Consider the following 19,359-nt stretch of genomic DNA (forward strand, 5'->3'; position numbering starts at 1 on the left):
TGCATACAAATATGTGTACATTTCACAAAATGGTATACAGAAATAAATGCAATGTTAAATACCTTTAAATATTTCACTGAATACAGTTCAAATTGGATAAAAAAAGACTGTGACTGGAAACACGTGAAAATGACATGCAATAGATACAGACTGCTTTGTATAGCCTCGAGCCCTAATCACCAAGCATTTAGACTGAGACAACCTTAATATGGAGGCATTACAGAATAATTATTGCAAGCTTTTACAACATTTCCCACTGTTCTGCTCATAAATCTGACAGGTTGGACACATATCTAATTCACAGGAATCTAGAACAAGCAGCTAAACTGAAGGGAGTGGAGGCAACCTGTAGGTCACAAAGGGCTGTTTTGCACACCACTCTGCAATAATTGTGTGTCAGTCTCCCAAACTCTGTGATGGCCTTTTGGGAATCCCTTCACCTTTCAAGGCCTCTTCTCAACAACACAGAGCAGGTGGGGTACAAAAAGGATGTCGTAAGATTGGCCAATAGTGGTCCCCAGAAATGCGGATGGGAAAACATTATTGGCTATTGGAGGGCAAACTGTTGTACTTCCACATGTTAAAATTGGGGAGCTGCAGCCCTCCAACATCTCAGGGAGGGGGCAATGTGGGCCCTCAATGCCTGGCTGTTAATCCCTGATCTAAATGGTGGTGGTGATGATGATGATGATGATGATGATGATGATGATTTTTATGTTCTTTCCCACCTCTCCTCAAGGCTCGAGGCAGGATACAGCATGTTAAAATACAAAACAGAATTAAAAACACATAAAACTAACAGTTAAAATACACTCATAAGAATACATACCTTAGAATATACAAATTAAAAAGTCATGATTTAAAATTGACTGGGTAGGTCTGCTGGAAGAGTTATGTCCTTAATGCTGTTTTAAATACACTCACCATTTTCCTATCTCTTCCGCCAAGTCATTGCACAGTCTGGGGGGGAGCAGATGAAAAGGTCCTCTGGGAAACCATTGACAGTCTAATCCTGACTGGTTAGAGCAAACATTTCCCAGAGGACCTGAATATATGGAGCGGATTATACATGAGGTGATCCTGTAGGTAATCTGGACCCAAACCATGTAGGACTTTAAGGGTAAGAACCAACGTGTTGTACCTTGCCCTGAAACTAAATGGATCCTATGGTGTAGTATAGGAGTGGGAAAAGATGAAGACCTGTGGCTTTTTCATGTTTCTCTAAGTGTCTCTGCACCCCATACCTCTCCCAACTTTGGTTTCTAAAATGTAATTTCTGGGGGAGGGTGTGTGTCACAGAATTATCAATACTGGCCCACAAGCCCATAGAACAATGTAGAGAGTTCTATGTAGATGCCCCTTGTTCACTTTTAAAAGTGGGTTTGACCCGTCAATTTATCTTTCCTTTAATTTTTTTAAAAAATCCAACACAATCAAAACCCAACAATAGGTCCATCCATTCAAATTTCATATTAGTTAGCAACTTGACTATATATTAAAGCGCTTAACCAGAGGCTTGGGTAAGATGTTGAAAATTTTGATGGTATTGCAATACAGTGTTGATGTAATCAACAAAGGGGTCACTCTCACTTTTTAAAGGACCATACAGATCTGGAACAGGTGAAAGATATGCTAGCAAACTAACAGTAGTGGTCCCCCCATGGTTTTGGCAGGTGAAACTGGATTTGGGGGGGGGGTTAAAAAAACTGGACCTCCATTTTGCAGGAAGGGCAAGGTCATATGAGAAGGGGAATGTGGACCCTAAACATCTGTTCACCTCAGTTGTAATTGAATTGGGCTGGGGAAGTTGTAGGTTCAGAGCCTTACCCAGGCGAATAAGTCACTGGGTGACCTCAGGCCAGTCACTATTTAACCTCCTAACTTACTTCACAAGACAGGTGTGTGGATAAAAAGGGGGTGAGAATTATGTATGTTACACTGATCTCTGCAGAGGAAAGGTGGATAGGAGCGGAACCAAAGTGAAATAAATAAAACATATGTTAGCATAAATGATATAAATTTACTGCTAGATTCACTGGAAGCTATTAGAGTTAAACCAGGAATAACAGCTGGCCAAATTCTCAGCTCAGAAACAAGTGGAGGCTACAGATGAGCCATACCTGTAGCAATAAAACGTGACAGCAGGCCATTTGGTTCATATCAGAAGTTCATATCTTGGACCGCTAATTTTTAGTCTAGCAAAATTGGCCCCTTGTTACTGTTCTCAAATTTCTGGCAGCTATCTGACTAAAATACAGCCAAAGTCTGAATCACTCAGAGCTTGGAAAAGTAACTTTTTGGGATGATGATTCCCAGAATCCCTCGGGCAGCAGGGCCATTGGCTGTGCTGGCTGCAAGATTCAGTGAGCTAGGATCCAAAAAAGCTCAGAGATGATGAGGCTAGTACCTGTTGAGGATCCAGCTTCGCATATGCATTTTCCCCTTCTCTATTATCATAGTGTACCTCTGTGGAATATGTAAAAGCAAACAAATCAAATCCAAAAGCAAAACAAAGCAAAGCAAAACAACTCTCACTTCATTGGCAAGTCTGTATTTGCAGCTGAATGCTCTGAGATGCACAACTCCCTTTAATATTCCAATGTGTTTTTCACAAGCTCTGAGCTAAGAACTATCAACTATTATATGGCAACCATTGCTTAGTTGTTGAAGCTACAGTTTTTAAACAAACATGGCTTTGTTATGTTTTTGCATTTTTATTCTATTTTTCTTCCTCTCCCTAGGAGAGAAACAACATCTTACTAATTTGAAACAGGGGAAAGAAACCCTCCATGCAGCTGGAATCACGTCTGTTAATTTAAGGAAATACAGAAAAATGGAAAAAAGGAATTGATATGCAGCACACACCGCCCCTGGCATACAATACCTCATCTTTCTTGAAAGCTTTTGATGCGGTCTGGTGGTCTAAACCTCTCGATCTTCAGCAGATTGGGAGAAAATGGATCTTCAAGCTAACACCTACTATATACCAGGCAGACTTTATGGAAGAATATGTACAACAGTGCTATATCTGTAGGCAAGGGTTGCTGTGCAAGACATCATCTGCTAGTCTGTGGTAAATTTCCAGGGCAGAATGAGGTTGTATCTCCTGGGTTCTCCTGGTTATTAAGATTATATTACAACTCCCATCACTCCAGCTATTGTCATGCTGGTTGGGGATAGAGATGGGAAGACCAGAAAAAAAAAACCTGGAAAAAGTCTTGATTCCCCCCCAATACTTATTTTTCTGGAATAATTGTAAAAAAGCAATTATGCAATATTTTCTTTCAAAATGATGAATACAGTGTTTAATACAAGGTGCTCATATATTTATTTTCTGCATATTATTTCTTGACATAGTGGTTTGAGTGTTAGACTACCAAAATTATTGCATTCTGTTTAAAGCGCCTTATCCCCAACAGGAAAGAGGTACATGCCTCTCTCACCTCTCCTCATGCTTTCCCTCATCTGGCCAAAGCATGGGGGGGGGGGAATAGGAATGTGTGCACCCCTTTTGCCTCCCCCCACATATTTGTGTTTTTTTCCACTTTTATGGGAGTCTTGCACCCCCAACCCTTGTAAATGTGGAGAGAAGATTGTATGTTTTTGATTCTCATAAACCGGCTAATCCAACGAAGTTCCTTACAGTTCAGAGGTTCCTCATAATTCTGTAGATATATTTGTAAGGAAAAGTAATTTGATATATAATTATTTTTCTGAATGAACTGTGTTTTTAATATTTCAAACATGAAAATTTAAGCCAATCTACATTGTGCACAACACATTTTATGTTCCTGAAGTAGCACAGTGACTTTTAATCTGTAAAGGGTGTTTATATAGCATTTCCCCTCATCCCCCACCAAAATAAATTCCATATTCTTCTTTTGAAAATGAAGGATTTATTTATTTTTTTGGTAAGGGTTCAACATTCTGAATTTTTTTATCTCTCTCGTTGAGGATAGTTAACATCCTTTTGATGTGTTGAAGTGGAACAAGAGGGATCTAGACACACACCAATGAAGAAAGAACTATCTTCTATGAAAAACAGAGAAAGAAAAATGTGACAGTATTGCTATTTTTACAAATGGCCAAGAATTAAGCATTCTGCCATTTTACCAGGCTGCATACGTGAAACAAGGAAGACATCAATGACTTTTTCATGTAGAAATGGATGTTAGGAGTTACGGAAGGCTATTCAGACATCTAAACTATCCAACTACACAGGGACATACATTCCCTGTAAGACTGAGTCTTTGTTCTAGTTGTATGCATGCTAATTGGAAGGCAATCCCAGAATATGGAATTGTGAAGAGGTACAGCATGCAGTTTGTTTTGATAATATGGGCATTTTTTATACTATATGTCTCTCATTTATTGCTGTGTGCCTTTAAGTCATTTCTGACTTATGGCAGCCCTAAGGTGACCCTATCACAGGGTTTTCTTGGCAAGATTTGTTGAGAGGATGTTTATCCTTGCCTTCCTCTGAGAAGGTGACTTGCCCAAGGCCACCATGTGAATTTCCATGCCCAGGTGGGGATTTGAACCCTGATGCCCAAAGCTGTAGTCCAGCTCTCAAACCAGTACATCTCACCCGCTCTCTACCATGTTCAACCACTTTTCTGTCAAGATCAATTTAGAATGAGACAGCATTGGTTACAACATCACTGGTGGAGCTCAACAGAAGTTGAACTTAACCTGACAGTTTCCGCATCCACTTGAGAATCTTGGTACCTGACCTCCTGGACTCCCTGGTAAGTCAGGAATTCCAGCAGGACTGCATCAACAGTGATTAAATGACCCCAAATACACCAAAGTCAGAGGGAGATGCAAGAAAGATCAGACCAACAAATCACCCAGTGAACTGGCTTCCATATGTGTGGGTAATTGGGGGCGGAATGGGCTTATATTGAGTGGATAAATTGATTTCTCACAGCCTGCTAGCAGTTCTTCCATGGAACACAGCACAATACTATTGTTAACTGTTGACTTTGACCTACAGTGACCCTATGAATGAGAGATCTCCAAGTCACCCTGTCCTCAACTTTCCAGCTGAGTTCTTGCAGATTCATGGCCATGGCTTCTCTGATTGAACCTATCTGGTATACAGTCATCCTATTTTCAACTTTATCCAGCATTGTTGTCTTTTCTAGTGATATAGCATGATATGGCCAAAATACAAGAACATCAGTACTTGTATTTTGTCAACATGGCCTCTAGGGAGAGTTCAGGCCAGATTTGGTCTAGGATCCATTTGTTTGTCTTGTTAGCAGTCTATGGGCTTCAGAGAACTCTTCTCCAGCACTATATCTCCCCAAAATTAATTTTCTGTCTATCACTAAATACCACAATTAACTACTACAACTATATTTTAGATCACTGGATCTCAAACTGTGCCCTTTTAAGAGATTTTGGACTTCAGCTCCCAGAAGCCTCAGCCATGTTGGACAACAGTCTGGGATTCTGGGAGCTGAAATCCAAAATCTTTCAAAGAGTACAATTTGGGGACTACTGTTTTAGATGATATAAACTTTATTATTCCTACACAACAATTTCTATTTCCAATGGAGGATATAAAATGACAAAATAAATTACAATTATACAAAATAGATTGACAGATTTGAAATTATGTTTCAAAAAGTTGTTTCATATGGTCTGCAGTGAGTGCTTTTCATAAACAAGTATTTGGGAGATGGGAAGCATAGCTAATCATAGGACTTTTTCACATGGAAGCAAACTGAAGGCAAATTGGTTTAATCTCGTGCAGAAACAGGATTTTAAAATCCACAAAACACCCGCTTTTGCAGATACGTTGGCATCAATCCAAACACAAAGTCGACAAAACATTCCTTTTCCCTTTCGGAAAGTTAACCCCGAACGTCATGTGAAAAACAACCCGCTTCTGCAGGGCTTTTTTCACTTTAAATCAAGTTTCTGCATGGAATCTGTCCCATGTGATAAACTGCATAGTTTATATGGAAATGTAAGTTCTGCCTTTCAGAGAAATTGCAGACAAACTTTGTCCATAACACATTTTCCACTTCTTATTTTTTACATTGTACATGAAAAAATGGAAAAGCAAGTATATTATTATTAATGAGTGAGAGAGAGAAAAAAGAGGCAAAACAAAAGAGGGACAGAGGGATAAAGAGTAGCACCACGAGCACCTTACAGCAAGTAAAGTGAAAGAAGTGAATCTGTACCCTTACCTTCTCTAGCAGTTGTCTAAGTTGCCGGCTTTTGGCATCTCTGGAGCAGAGGTTTTGCTCTGGAGCCACCACAGTGCAAATGCATCGCCCATCTGGGTCTTGGGCTGAACTATAGACTTGCCATCCTTCTTTGGGACTAATTTGAGTCTGCAAACAAAATAATTAGAGACAGAAATAAACACAGGCATTGTTGCTGCCCACTGCTTTGAAATTTTCAGCTCTAAGTGATTTAGAAATGCTCATGAATACAGAAACTTCTCTCTCTCTCTCATTTTTTTAATAAACATCTTGGAAATGTATAGATCTTTTGTAAATGTAAACCTTTTTCCCATTTCATTTTTGTAAATGGAAACTGTCCCCCATTTTAGACAGCCTCTGTTCCAAAGAAGACAATGTGATATGAGAAAGAAGCATGTCCCTATGCAATTGGTGATGCCTCCTTAGCTCCAGCACAGATAAATTCCTTCATATGTTCAGTGAACATCCCCTTCCCCATGAGAACCAGTGGGATACAGTGGTTTGAGTGCTGTACTACAACTCTGAAGATTAGGATCAAATCCTTGCTCAGCCATGGAAACCCACTGGGTGATTTTGGGCAAGTCACATTCTTTCAGCCTCAGAGGAAGGATAACGCAACCCTCTCCTCAACAAATCTTGCAAAAAACAAAACAAAAACCCATTGCCTTAGGGTTGCCGTAAGTCAGGAACAACTTGACAGCACACAACAACAACAACAACAACAACTCCCTAATGGAAGTTCCTCCCCCTCCTCCCCTATAACCTCCTTCCATGTTGACATCAGAGATCGTAGTCAGAAGACAGAACAGTATCAAGGACATGAATAGCAGGTACAGTCATGCTCCCTGCAGCAACATGCCACCTTGCACCAATGATTGGTGCATGTAACTGCAGGCCATTAGTACTGCATGGCTTCCTTGCCTGTGGCCTCAGATTGACACTCCAGTGAGCTCCCATCCAATGTGCAAAGTCTATTTTCTTTTTTGATTACAGAAAAGTATGCAGTTTCCTAAGCATCCTTCTCTCTCTGGACTGGTGGGTTAAGGAAAGCCATTACACATAAGTAATCTGCTGTGCATTGACTCTCAACTATGGCAAAGTGAAAGAACTGCAATATATTTTGAAGCCTACAGAACTAACCCCCATAGCAGCATATTCCCATAACAAATTGGCCACCACAAAAGATGGATATTGTCAGACACTCAGACCACTCAACGGTTGTGATTGTTGAGAGAGCTGGACAAGAACTTGGGAAATCTGCACATCCTTTCCCACTACACCATTAAAGCACTTGGTTCCACTTTAACTACCATGCTTCTGTACTATGGAATCTTGGAATTTGCAGTTTAAGGAAGGGTATTTAGAATCCATATAGTGATGTAGCCAAGGGGGGGGTCTGTGGGGTCTGGACCCCTCTTTTAATTAAATACAATGAATGATGCGCACTGCTCCACCCAAACCCCATTATAATAGTGGCACTTAGTCTGGACCCCCCCTTCCCAAAATCCTGGCTACATCTCTGATCCATAGCCAGAGAGGTGTAATGCCTCACCAAACTACAAACCCAAGGATTCCATAGGATGCAGCCATGACAGGTAAAATGGAACCACCGCACTATAATTGTATAGTGTGAAAGAGCTTCACCTCCTCCCCGAGCTTTGAAAGTCATTGGTTGACCTTGGGCCAAACACATACACAAACACTCTCTCAGCCTAACCTACTTCACAGAATTGCTGTGAGGATAAAATGGGAGGAGGAGACCCCTTTAGGACACCTTGAGCTCAATGGAGGAAAGGTGGGATATATATGTAACTAACAAAGAAAGCAGTAAATATTTTTAAAAATGCAAATCATTTCCTACAGGGATAGACTTCTTGGTGCCCTGGGCACTAACTTCTGGGCATTAAGCAGACTATGCGGGGCAAACAAGAGTTGTAGTCTGAAAAAGTTTGGAGGTCATCAGGTGTTCTATTTTGGATTTCATCCAAACCTCAACACACAAAAGCACTTGTCAGACAGAAGTGAGCTTTAATGTGACACAGAATCCTTTTTCACAGCACAGGTATTCCATTCATTTTTTATATTTTTTAAAAAGAGGCAGTGTTGACTCCTGTTGTTAACCAAGCAGAGCTTTTCATTTCTTTCAAAATAAGGAAGCAGAGAGGTTAAAAGAAAAGGGCTTGTGTATGTCTAAAATTACTGGATTTCAGACAGGCTGGATTTTCTACAGGGATCATATCTCACAATCCTTCCAAAAAACAAGGCAGCAAAGGCTTTGAACAAGATGCAGGAGAGACAGACAAAGCCCATCACTGAAATACAAAGAAATAAGGCTACAAGAGATTGCCTCCCCCACCTCCGTACCATTCAGGCCTCAGAGGATTTTGAGAAGCAGAGAGTAGGTATTGCAAAACAGACTAGTCATTAGCAGAGCTGAAAATAGATTCGGGAAGCACGCTAGACTTTTTTTGGGGGGTAAAGGTCCATTTGTGTCACATTCAAATATCTTTCTTAGGCAGTAATAGTCAGAAGATTGGTGGCAGAGAAACCTGTGGCTGGATGGTACCATTTAGGGATGCCCCAAGACAATTTGTTGCCTGAGATGGGCATAATGTTCAAAGCTGGCTCAATTGTTTTAACACCACAAGGCGATTACTCACCCAATAATCATCCATGCAGTGACCAACAATTTGCTGCCCTTTCATAACACCGTCAGCTGTCTAAGTCAACCATACCACCCTGTTTAATGGTAGGGTTGGCCTTGGTACCACTTCAGAGAGTAATGCGTATCACAACTTTGCAGGCTCTTTTGCATTAAACACAAAATACATGGGCTAGCAGTCTACTCGGAGGGAGTTTTTACATGGGGCATAATCAAATATGGAATTTTGCAATCTCATTTGGCAGTTCATTCTGCCTCCTTTCGTCTTCATCACTCTGTTCTGACCAAATTCTGCTGCTTATGCAAATCCACCTGTAGAAAACAATCTCCAGGATCACCCCTCCCTATAGATACACTCTCTCTCTCTCTCTCTCTCTGCTGGGTTGAATCTAAGACCTGCCTTCCGTAAATTGAAGGGCTTTGCTTACTAGAGCCACTTCTATAGGATCTTTGGGGATATACCCTCTGCTCCTGCACAGTCCACCCCATTCAGCAGGATGCCCCAACCCACTGTGTAGCATTTTTGGAATTTGGAGGGGCAGAGAAGATGGAAATCCATTTCTCCAAACACCAATGAGACTAAATCTGGATCTATCTCCTGTATATGTTTGGATTCACTGTCATATTATAGAGTGATCCATAATGTAGTGCAAACAATGATTATTAAATAAAGCAAGCAAACATTATGAAATGGAAACAGGCCAGCACTATTAAAACCAGGAAACACGAAGGCTCTGTCCAAAATGTACCCTTTTCAGTAACTCATTTCTCTATAGGAGCCAGCTTTGTTCAAGGATGGGATGCTGGGCCCATTGATTTCTCTCAGTAAATGTTCCCTCAGTCATTCTCCTCCATTAGGTTTTCCCCTCAACAGGAAGGGAAAATCAGAGCTCACAGCAGAAAAGGGAAACTAAATACAACCTGGGGATATGTGCAGGGAATACTCAACTCAGTACATGGAGGGAGGTTTAAGTAGCCCTTCCCACACATAGAATCTCCCCTGGAAGTGCTTTCCCTGCCCCAGTTTTATGAATCTGTGCATCTTTGTGAATTTTCATGTATCTTTGTCTGTAGAACAATAATATAGTTAGCATGCATCTGTTGCTTTACAGCTACAGCCAGGCCTGCAAACTCCCCTTGCCACCGGCTAAGTTCTTTCAAGAGGAAAAAGACAAAGGGATGCTTTACTCCCTTTGCTGTACTTCCTTAGTGGAAAAGCAAATATGAAGATCTTTGTGAATTTTGCTTCAGACGGACATCCTTGCTGAGAATTTAGGATAGGCTAGAACAGCCTTTAATTTTATTGAATTTCCTTAGGCAAGGAATACTTAAAGATGGTTTTGCCAGTTCCTTCTTCTGAAATATAGCCTACAAAACCTGGTATTTATTGGCAGTCTCCCATCCAAGTACTAATCAGGGCTGACCTTGCTTAGCTTCCAAGATCAGATGGGATCGGGTGCCTTTAGGGTATTTAGGCCCTTTACATTCTCTCTGAAACTGAGTTTGGCCCCTAGGCTGCAAAAGATTCTACATTTTGGGGTGAGAACTTCTGTACGCTCATTGGGCTAAAATGAAATTCCACTGAAATCGATGGGACAAGTTAGTTATAATGGCTTGCTTTCCCCTAATCACATGACAGCCAGTATGTTGTAGTGGTTTGAGTGTAGTGAGACTAGGGCTACATCTGCACTGCAAAATCAGTGCAGTTTGACACTGTTTTAACACTGTTGCTATGGAATTCTGGGATTTCTATTTTTGTGAGGTATTTAGCCTTCTCTGTTAGAGAGCTCTGGTGCCACAAGAAACTACAAACCCCTGCATTAATTCTGTAGTGTGGCAGCAGCCTAGATTGTATTTGCACTTCTATATTTCCATATGGATTTACATTTCATAGTGAAGTGAAACCCCCAAGAATTGATTTTAATAGATGTTGACAGGTCAGGCTAAATTTTCTGTGAAAATGGGCCAGTTTTCACAAACATGAGAGGAACACATTTTATGCACATTTCATATGGTGGCTCCAAACATTACATACCACATGCTACAAAGCAAATTCATGTCTAATTCTTTAGGTTGCTGGGGCTAATACAACAACCTTATAGTTTGTCAAACTGATCTTCTCTTCAGATATAATATATCATATATAATTGTTATTACCATGTTTAGAATATAAGCTTATCAAAAATGCACTGCAGAAATGTTTACCTGGGGATGTTGTACAAAAAACAATAAAATGCAAGTGAACAACCCCTCTTTTTTCAGGTCAGCCACAGATAATACAAATGTTAGCTTTAACAGATTTCAGCACATCTCCCCTTTAATATTGAAGGTGTCATTCAAAACAACAGAGATGTTAACTATGCACATAGAATAAAACCACCTAACCCATTAGCATGTCCTCCTAGCTCAATGATGGATTTTGCAATTATTCTCAAATTGGCAACACTGACTCTGTATCCCATCAGTGAGGGAGCTATGATGGGAATACACAGGTGAAGGTCTTCTCTGTGGTGACACCTCAGTTGTGGAATGCCCTCCCCTTGGTAGCCTGCTTGCTGTCAACACTTGTTTCATTTTGGTGAGAAATCCATACTTATTTTTGTACTAAAGCCTTCAGGCCTGATTCTACTCAGGTTGCACATGTTTGCTATAGTTGCGCTGTTTTAAACTGTTTACCTTTTAAATTTGTCTTGTTTTTAATTGAAAAACTATTTAATATATTTTAATATTCTAAAATTATTGTTATTATTTATTGTTTCAAGCTGATTTTATTGTAAGCCACCCACAGATCTTTGGATATATTGCAGAGTAAAAATATTGTAATAAACAAGCAAGCAAGCAAGCCAGCTTCTACTTAAACAATGGTTCCCAAACTTTGATCCTCCAGATGTTGTGGACTTCAGATTCCAGAATTCCTGACTGTTGGTCGAAGTTGCTAAGGCTTATAGGAGTTGAGGTCCAAAACACTCCCACTGTTTGGGAACTACTGGCTTAAACATTTCCAAGTAAAGAAATCAGTCTGTCCCATTGGTAAATCACTCATGCCATTAGAAGGAAGCCAAAATTTGCTTCCATGCTGTTTCCACTTAGTAGTTCTAGTCTTACTTTGTGGAGTAGCAGTGCACATGTTTGCTCCACCTTCTGCATGAAAGCCCTTCAAGATACCACCCAAAAGCTTAATCTTAGTTTTCCCAGGGAAAATAGGCCCAGTTCTTTCAACAAGTCCTCAGATGTCTTGGCCTCCAAAACCTTCACCATCCTGGATGCCCTCCAGTTTACACCCTGTTTTGGAATAACCCTGATCATCTTACATGTGAGGATGCCAAGCAGCCTTGCATTCAGAATGTTGTCTTGCTTGCTTCAGCACTGCAGCAGAACCACATTCCTTCAGACCTGTCTCTGGGGTTCTGTTTTGCAGACTTTTAAATGAAGGAGAAAAGGAAAGAACATAATGTAATGGAGGGAGGGGTTCTTTTCCTCCTCCTCATTCTGGCCACAGGCACTACCTGTCTAATATCTGGAAATTACAAGAGGGAGCTCAAAGCAACTGCCAAAAGTGTGCTAGATAACAATGACTACAGTAAATATGGTGGAAAATGCCCTTTTATTCCCCAAACCTCTCTGCTTCAAAATAAATTGGCTTTATAAATTCAACCAGTGCAGAATTGAAACAGAGTGGTATAATTGTAGATCAGAATGGAACAATGGATAGAGTATCAGAAAAGGATTGAGGAGGCAATCTCACTAAAATGGGAACACATAAAAGGCAGTGGTGGTGGTGGTGGTGAATTATGAAATTCTTAGAGGAAAGATGTGATAGAAATATAATGAATAAATGCAACCAGCACCTGCATCTTTCCATAAAAATATCTGGGCCAAATCAAGGTTGGCAAGCTGTGGTCTTCCTGATGTTGTTGGACTGCAGTTCCCAGCATCCCCCCACCATTGGTTAATCTGATTAAGGTTACTAGGAGCTGCAGTTGCTACAATATCTGAAGGGCCACAGGATGTCAACATCTTGGCTATATTCTATGTTAATCATACATAGACTCGACTCCTTGAATGAATGGTATTTATTAGTCACAACCAACTGAAAGCCAATGGGTCACTTCTAGATAGGGCCAACACTGGATTTATCCAACATGAGCTTATATATTTCTATGTGTATATAATTAGCTGTGCACATCATCCATTCTATTAACTTTAACCATTAGTATAATTTAGAGAACAAATATTTTCAAGATGGCATTGTCTATATTAATAGTGAGCTCATTATCTGAGAGCTGATCCTTATGCAGGAAAATGATCCCACTGGACGTATAAGAGGAGCTATCTGTAGGCTGGTGGGATTCCTTAGGTTTGCTAAGGCAGGGGGGAAAATATCATGTAAGAAGAGCCAGTGTGGTGCAGTGGCTTGAGTGTTGGACTACAGCTCTGGAGATCAGAGTTTTCCTCTTGATCATGAAAATCAACTGGGTGGTCTCCCATATGAACTTGTCTGTGATTTGAGATCTTTGAAGAGGCCCTTCTTAATGTTCCACCACCTGACCAGGCACATCTTTTAAGAACTTAGGCAAGGGCTTTCTTGGTGGCTGCTCCAGACTCTGGAAAACTCTTTCTAGAGAGTATGTAGAGAGCTCTTGTAGCACCTTTGAAACAAACTGAAAGAAAGAAGCAGCATGAGCATCGGTAGCATGAGGGTTTATAGACTAAAGTCTACTTTCTCAGAACTTCCTAGAGAGATTAGACTGATGCTGTCTCTGCTATCCTTTCAAGGTGAAGATCTTTTTGTTTCATTAGGCCTTTGGGGGCTGGTTATTAGGGAGGGAGGGAGGGCCTGTTGTAATTTCCTGTACTGTTTATGGTCGTGTTTCTTAACTGACTTTAACTCTATTATTAGTTTACGTATATTTTAAGTTTTTTAAAATGAATTTTAAGTTTTTAAAATGAATTTTGAAACTCTTGTCTGTTTTAACTTTTGTAAGCAACTTTGTGTCCTGAATTGAAGGGGGAAAAGTTTGTGTGTGTGGGAGGGGATGATGATGATGATGATGATGATGATGATGATGTCACTTTTTATTCAAAATGCCGGTACCTCTTAAAAAGGGGAAATAAGGACATATCACAATTGCATTAGCACCAATCACATTTGCCAGGGCAAAAAGAACTGTTGTGTCTCAGAGAAATGCTGGGATATGTGCTGCATCCCCACAGCAAAGGAAAGAAGCTTCAAGGGAAGCTGCTTTGGACCATCCCCAGAAAGAAGCAAGAAAGTTGCATTCATTATTTGAAAAATGCATAGAATGATTTGCCTTTGGGATGACAGAATTACAGAGCTGAATTACAGTGCTGGATTGAATGAGCCCACAACAACTCTCCATTAGCTGTGTTTCCTATTGGTAAGCTGCGTGGTGGGGGAATCTGATTTCATGCGAACAGTGAAAGGGAAACAAAATGTAAAGGATCATTTTTGCTTGATATTGAACAGCTGGAACTGCTGAAAGCTAGGATAAATCCAGCCTTTATCAATGGCGTGACAGCTTACACTGTAAGTAAAAGAAAGGTCAGTTACCCCCATGTTTCCTTATCTCCTGTTCCATAAAATTGATGTCATGCAGTACTTGAAACATGATTGCAGGCCTGAGAAAGTGCAACTGAGAAAGCCAAATGCAGCCTGGTAGCCTTCTAATGTAGAAGGTTTAACAATTTCACCACTGCCCTGCACCACCTTCACCGTCTTAAGCAAATGGTGAAAACAAGATTGAGTATATTGTTTGTATTGCATGTGGGACAGTGCTCAATTTCATGACTTTGCATGAATTCCCAATATTAACTGAAAAGGCTATAGAAGAACACTTGGCCCTCCACATGTGTGGGTTTGACATTTGCGGCTTTGGTTATTCAGAAATGTCAAACCTTGGAAGACATTTCTCCCAAGACTTTATAGGGCAGCAGGAGCCAGAGGAAGGGGTTCATTCCATACCTTAAACCCTTGCCACCCTGGAAGGGCTTGAGAGATGCTTCTCCCAAGGTTTTCCAGGGCGGCAGGGGCCAGAGGAAGGGAAATGACTTAAGGGAAGGAAGGGAGCCCTTCATTTCCCTGAACTCCTGCCAGTGGAAGGGATTGAGAGATGCTTCTTCCAAGCCTTTCCAGGATGGCAGGAGCCAGATGAAGGGACCCCTCTGTCCCCCCAAACCCCTGCCACCCTGGAAATGGCTGTCACAGGGGTGGGGGGGTTATTTGTGGTTTTTTCACATTTGTGGGGGTCTTGTTCCCCTAACCCCCGTGAATGTAAAGGGCTGGCTGTACTCATACCATTTGCAACTATGTACCTATCTTTGTGAAACTGGATTCTCAGCTTTGGCAGCTATGAACGGTAAGTATCATACAAGACTGGATGTCACCAAAGAACCGAGAGCTGCTCTTTCTAATGTTACTCCTTGTGTTTTTTTTTTAATAAACTTTGCACTCAGAAAAAAAGCACATGCCCTTCATCAGTTACCAACATTGTTTTGAACTGGCTATCGAATTTATTGAAATAAACATGTTCTCATTTGGAACAATGTTATCTCCTTATAAAATGTAAACATGAAAATAGGCATACTAAAAAACAATTTTTTTATATATGTTAGGGTGAGCAGGAGGGATCCCATGACATACATGTGTAGATGTAAAGGGGAGCCCGGGGGGGGGGGGGAGTCTGAATAGCACTGATAATATATACTAATATTAAAAGTATAGACATGCAATGCTGTTAGGAAGCCTGTGCTACAGTATGTGAAATGCTGGGATAATTTATCTTGATTTTGAGAGAATGGACAATGTCATAGCCATACCATTCAAATGTCCTGAGGTGTTTGCAATTATCTTGGTTCCACAGTCTACTAGGAGTTGATGGATGGGAGGTTTGGAGCGTCACCGATTCAAATTCTATCTAAGAATCTCAGAAATAGTGAGGTACTGTTGGATAAGGAGGCATGTTCCATGTAGTGACACTTTTTTAGAATTCTGCTATTGCTATTCTGTCTAGGGCATTTCATTGTCAGTACATTTGGAACTGGAATATATTATGACTGTCACTGAGATTATTGACTAATTTTGCAGATGCTATTAAGCATCTGCTAGATTTAGGGGGCATTCACACTTGCTTTTTTATTTTTACTGGAACGATGGGAATCACTGCACTCACGCATTCCAGGTTTGCTATTCACACTATGGAACCACATCTTTTGTAAACTGCATCTCTCTGGGTTGGGTTGCTCACACTTGGTGGCACTCTTCTCTTGGCCCCGTACCTACTGGCACTCCTCAGCTGGCCAGAGGCTCTTCCTCCTCTTCCTGCCACTCCAGGGAGAATTAGTTTGCCAATGAATGCCAAGTAACAAAGGCTAGGTTTCAGAGGAAGTAACTGGCAAAACCACCTCTGAGTCTTCATTTTTAAAGAGAACCCTCTTGAAATGTAGGAGGTTGCCAGAAGCCAGAAGGTGACTTGAAGGAGTGCATGCTCTCTCTCATACACACATGCATGTCTGTACCTCTCTCTGTGTATTTACGTGTGTGTGTGTGTGTGTGTGTGAGAGAGAGAGAGAGAGAGAGAGAGAGAGAGAGAGAGAGAGCATGCACTCCTTCAAGTCACCTGCTGACTTCTGGCAACCTCCTACATTTCAAGAGGGTTCTCTTTAAAAAGGAAGACTCAGAGGTTGTTTTACCGGTTCCTTCCTCCGAAACCTAGCCTTCAGTCTACCTTTTCCAGGACGTGCCTGTTCAGCTGTTCTGCTGTGGAAGGAGCAGTGCTTTCGTGATTCGACAATACGAATGTATTCGAAGCAGTACTCACACTGCCATCCAAATGTATTGAAAACATGGTCTTCACACTGGTGAGGGTGCAAGGTGGTTCAGATCTTTTGGGAAAACTCAGAAAAATTCCTGGGTTCATTTGCACCGGGCTAAGTGGGTTTCGCGAAGTGCACCAAGTGCATTCGGGACCAGTTTGAACATCAAGAAAATAACCTGGTTTCACACTGGTTTATTTTTGTAATGTGAATGCCTCCTTTGAAAGCAGGAGTTACAGGGAAAGCTCTCTCAGACTTCCAGGTTTAGAAAATGGAATTCCTTCTCAGCCCCTCTCTTGTTTCCATGAGTCCATTATGAATCTTGCTTTGGAAGGAAGTTCTGATTAATAGCAGTGAAAAGCCTAGTTCTGCTAAATGAGAATGCATTCATTTGAAGATATGAGGGAATGAACCAGACACCTTCCATATATCAAACATGTGCTCTACCACTGAGGCAAATGCTTCCCCCAACAATTCAAATAATGATATATCAAGGGATATCCAAATATTTGTGACTCAGGAGTATGTTCTGCTTGTCCCCTTTCTGTCTCTCATTCACTTTTGCTCCACTTCGAAGCACTGTGCAGCTATTAAAATGCACCCTGGCTGTTTTTTTTATTGATACCATTCATACACCACCTTATTTATGACATTTATGTAGCACTTAAAGTCACTTCACATTTTATAACAAGGGCTTAGTAATGTATTATAAGGTTGCTGTGGAGGTGGTCAACTCCAAAGCAAGAAGCAGGAAATGGATGTTGGTACAAGTTACTGCTGAGGGAAACCACAGGATGAATAAGCAAATAATTTGGTGACAGTAAATAACTATACAGTAGACATAGACATTCTGTTACTGACAAGTAGATGGATAAACTAGACTATTGTTCCTGATGCTATATAATGAGCCAATGAGATTGCTGTTGGATCTAGGAAGTACTTAACAGTTCACTGCTGTTGGCTATCTATAGGTCCCAGATCTCTTTTCCAGCTCTTAATCCAGTACAACTTTTATTGTTTATGGCCAAAGCACTTTGCAAGGATGTAACAGTTAGAGATCAAGAACTGATGATACTCATACTGATGAGCTTAGCAACAGAGCTGGTCATATATGTGGTATTATCACAATAATGCCTGTTCACTAGAAACCTTGCACTAATTATTCAGTTTTTATAGGCAGAGCAGGGAAGCCCAGGACCCATTAAATAATAATAATAATAATAATAATAATAATAATAATAATAATAATATTTATTTGTATCATTGGATCGAGGCGGCTAATAACAAACATAAGAACAATAAAAATAAAACACAACAAACCACAAGTAAAAGCATAGGAAAACATATAAAATCCAATTCCCTATCTCACTCCCACCTTAAAATACCATTAATTCAAATTCCCATCTTTTTGCAGGGAGGGGTAATGGAAATAGTGGTTACTCCATGGGTCCACAAAACTGTGCAGTCCTCTTATACAGCCAGCCCCCCATATCCATGAATCCAAGCATCCCTGATATGAAAATATTTTTAAAATGTATAAATTCCAAAAACCAAACCTTCATTTTGCCATTTTACATAAGGGACATCATTTTACTATGCTACTGTGTTTAATGGGACATCAGTATCCATGGATTTTGTTATCCACGGGGGTGTCCTGGAACCAAACAGATACCAAGGGTCAGGGACATAGCAAGGGGGGGGGGGAGTCCTTAGGGTCCGGACCCCTCCTTCCGTTAGATACAATGAATGGTGCGTGCCACTGCACCCAAGCCCCATTATAATGGTGGCACTTAGTCTGGACCCCCCCCCCCTTCCCAAAATCCTGGCTACATCCCTGCAAGGGTCCACTGTGGAAATATCTGTGTAGATGTCAGTTAAAAGAGTACAATAAAGCGTGCCCACGCCATACAGAGGCTTGTCATACACGGACTGAAGGTCACATAGATGGCGTGCCCATGGCTTCTTAATGGCCCGTGGCGCACATGCAGCACAGTGTGCAGGAGCTCACCGCCATTAAAATCAATGGGACTTGAGGTCCTGTGCTATTTCCCTTATGTGGTGGTGGGGGTCTGAAATGGATCCCCCACGTAAAACAAGGGTCCACTGTATGTAAAATGAGAATGGTCTCTGCCCTGAGGGGTTTACTGTGGACCAGAAGAGAGTCCATGAAGCAGGAGAGGAAAAAAAAATAAAATAGAATGAATATACAGGAAGCCTGGAAGATCAAGTACACGCACCAGATATGTACACTGCCATGCTGGAAGAGTCCTTAGTATCTTACATGCTGAATTTGTAGTGTTCTAAAAGTTATCACTATGAAATGTTTTTAACTACCTTCTTCCATGCATATTTAGCACAATGACACTTCTTAAGCAAAGTGGAAAGGTATCGTCACTGGCTACCCAGGTTTAAATGATAGATGATATTAGGCTATATTTAGGCCTTGGTGCTTTAGTGCCTTCTGGCTTTTTTTTTTTTTTTTTTTTTGTATACACTAAAAAAAAAAGAAAAGAAAATATCTACGAAGTCTTTAAAATTGTAGAAGGGATTCTGTTCCTAGGAAAAATGGCACAGTAATAAACGGGTAAGATATAATAATAATAATAATAATAATAATAATAATAATAATAATAATAATAATAA

The 19,359-nt window shown here is 40.7% G+C and overlaps 1 protein-coding gene across 2 annotated transcripts in view; it reads right to left on the reverse strand.

Annotated features, from left to right (window-relative positions):
• OLFM3 (olfactomedin 3) overlaps window positions 1-19,359 on the reverse strand; it is a 290,688-nt gene that overhangs the window by 119,195 nt on the left and 152,134 nt on the right. For both annotated transcript variants that reach the window (XM_042465600.1, XM_042465599.1), the window contains exon 2: window positions 6,204-6,350. In XM_042465600.1, the coding sequence (XP_042321534.1) occupies window positions 6,204-6,350 (147 nt within the window). The remainder of the gene's footprint in view (window positions 1-6,203; window positions 6,351-19,359) is intronic.

This window comes from Sceloporus undulatus, chromosome 4, assembly GCF_019175285.1.
Source record: "Sceloporus undulatus isolate JIND9_A2432 ecotype Alabama chromosome 4, SceUnd_v1.1, whole genome shotgun sequence".
NCBI classification, from domain to species: domain Eukaryota; kingdom Metazoa; phylum Chordata; class Lepidosauria; order Squamata; family Phrynosomatidae; genus Sceloporus; species Sceloporus undulatus.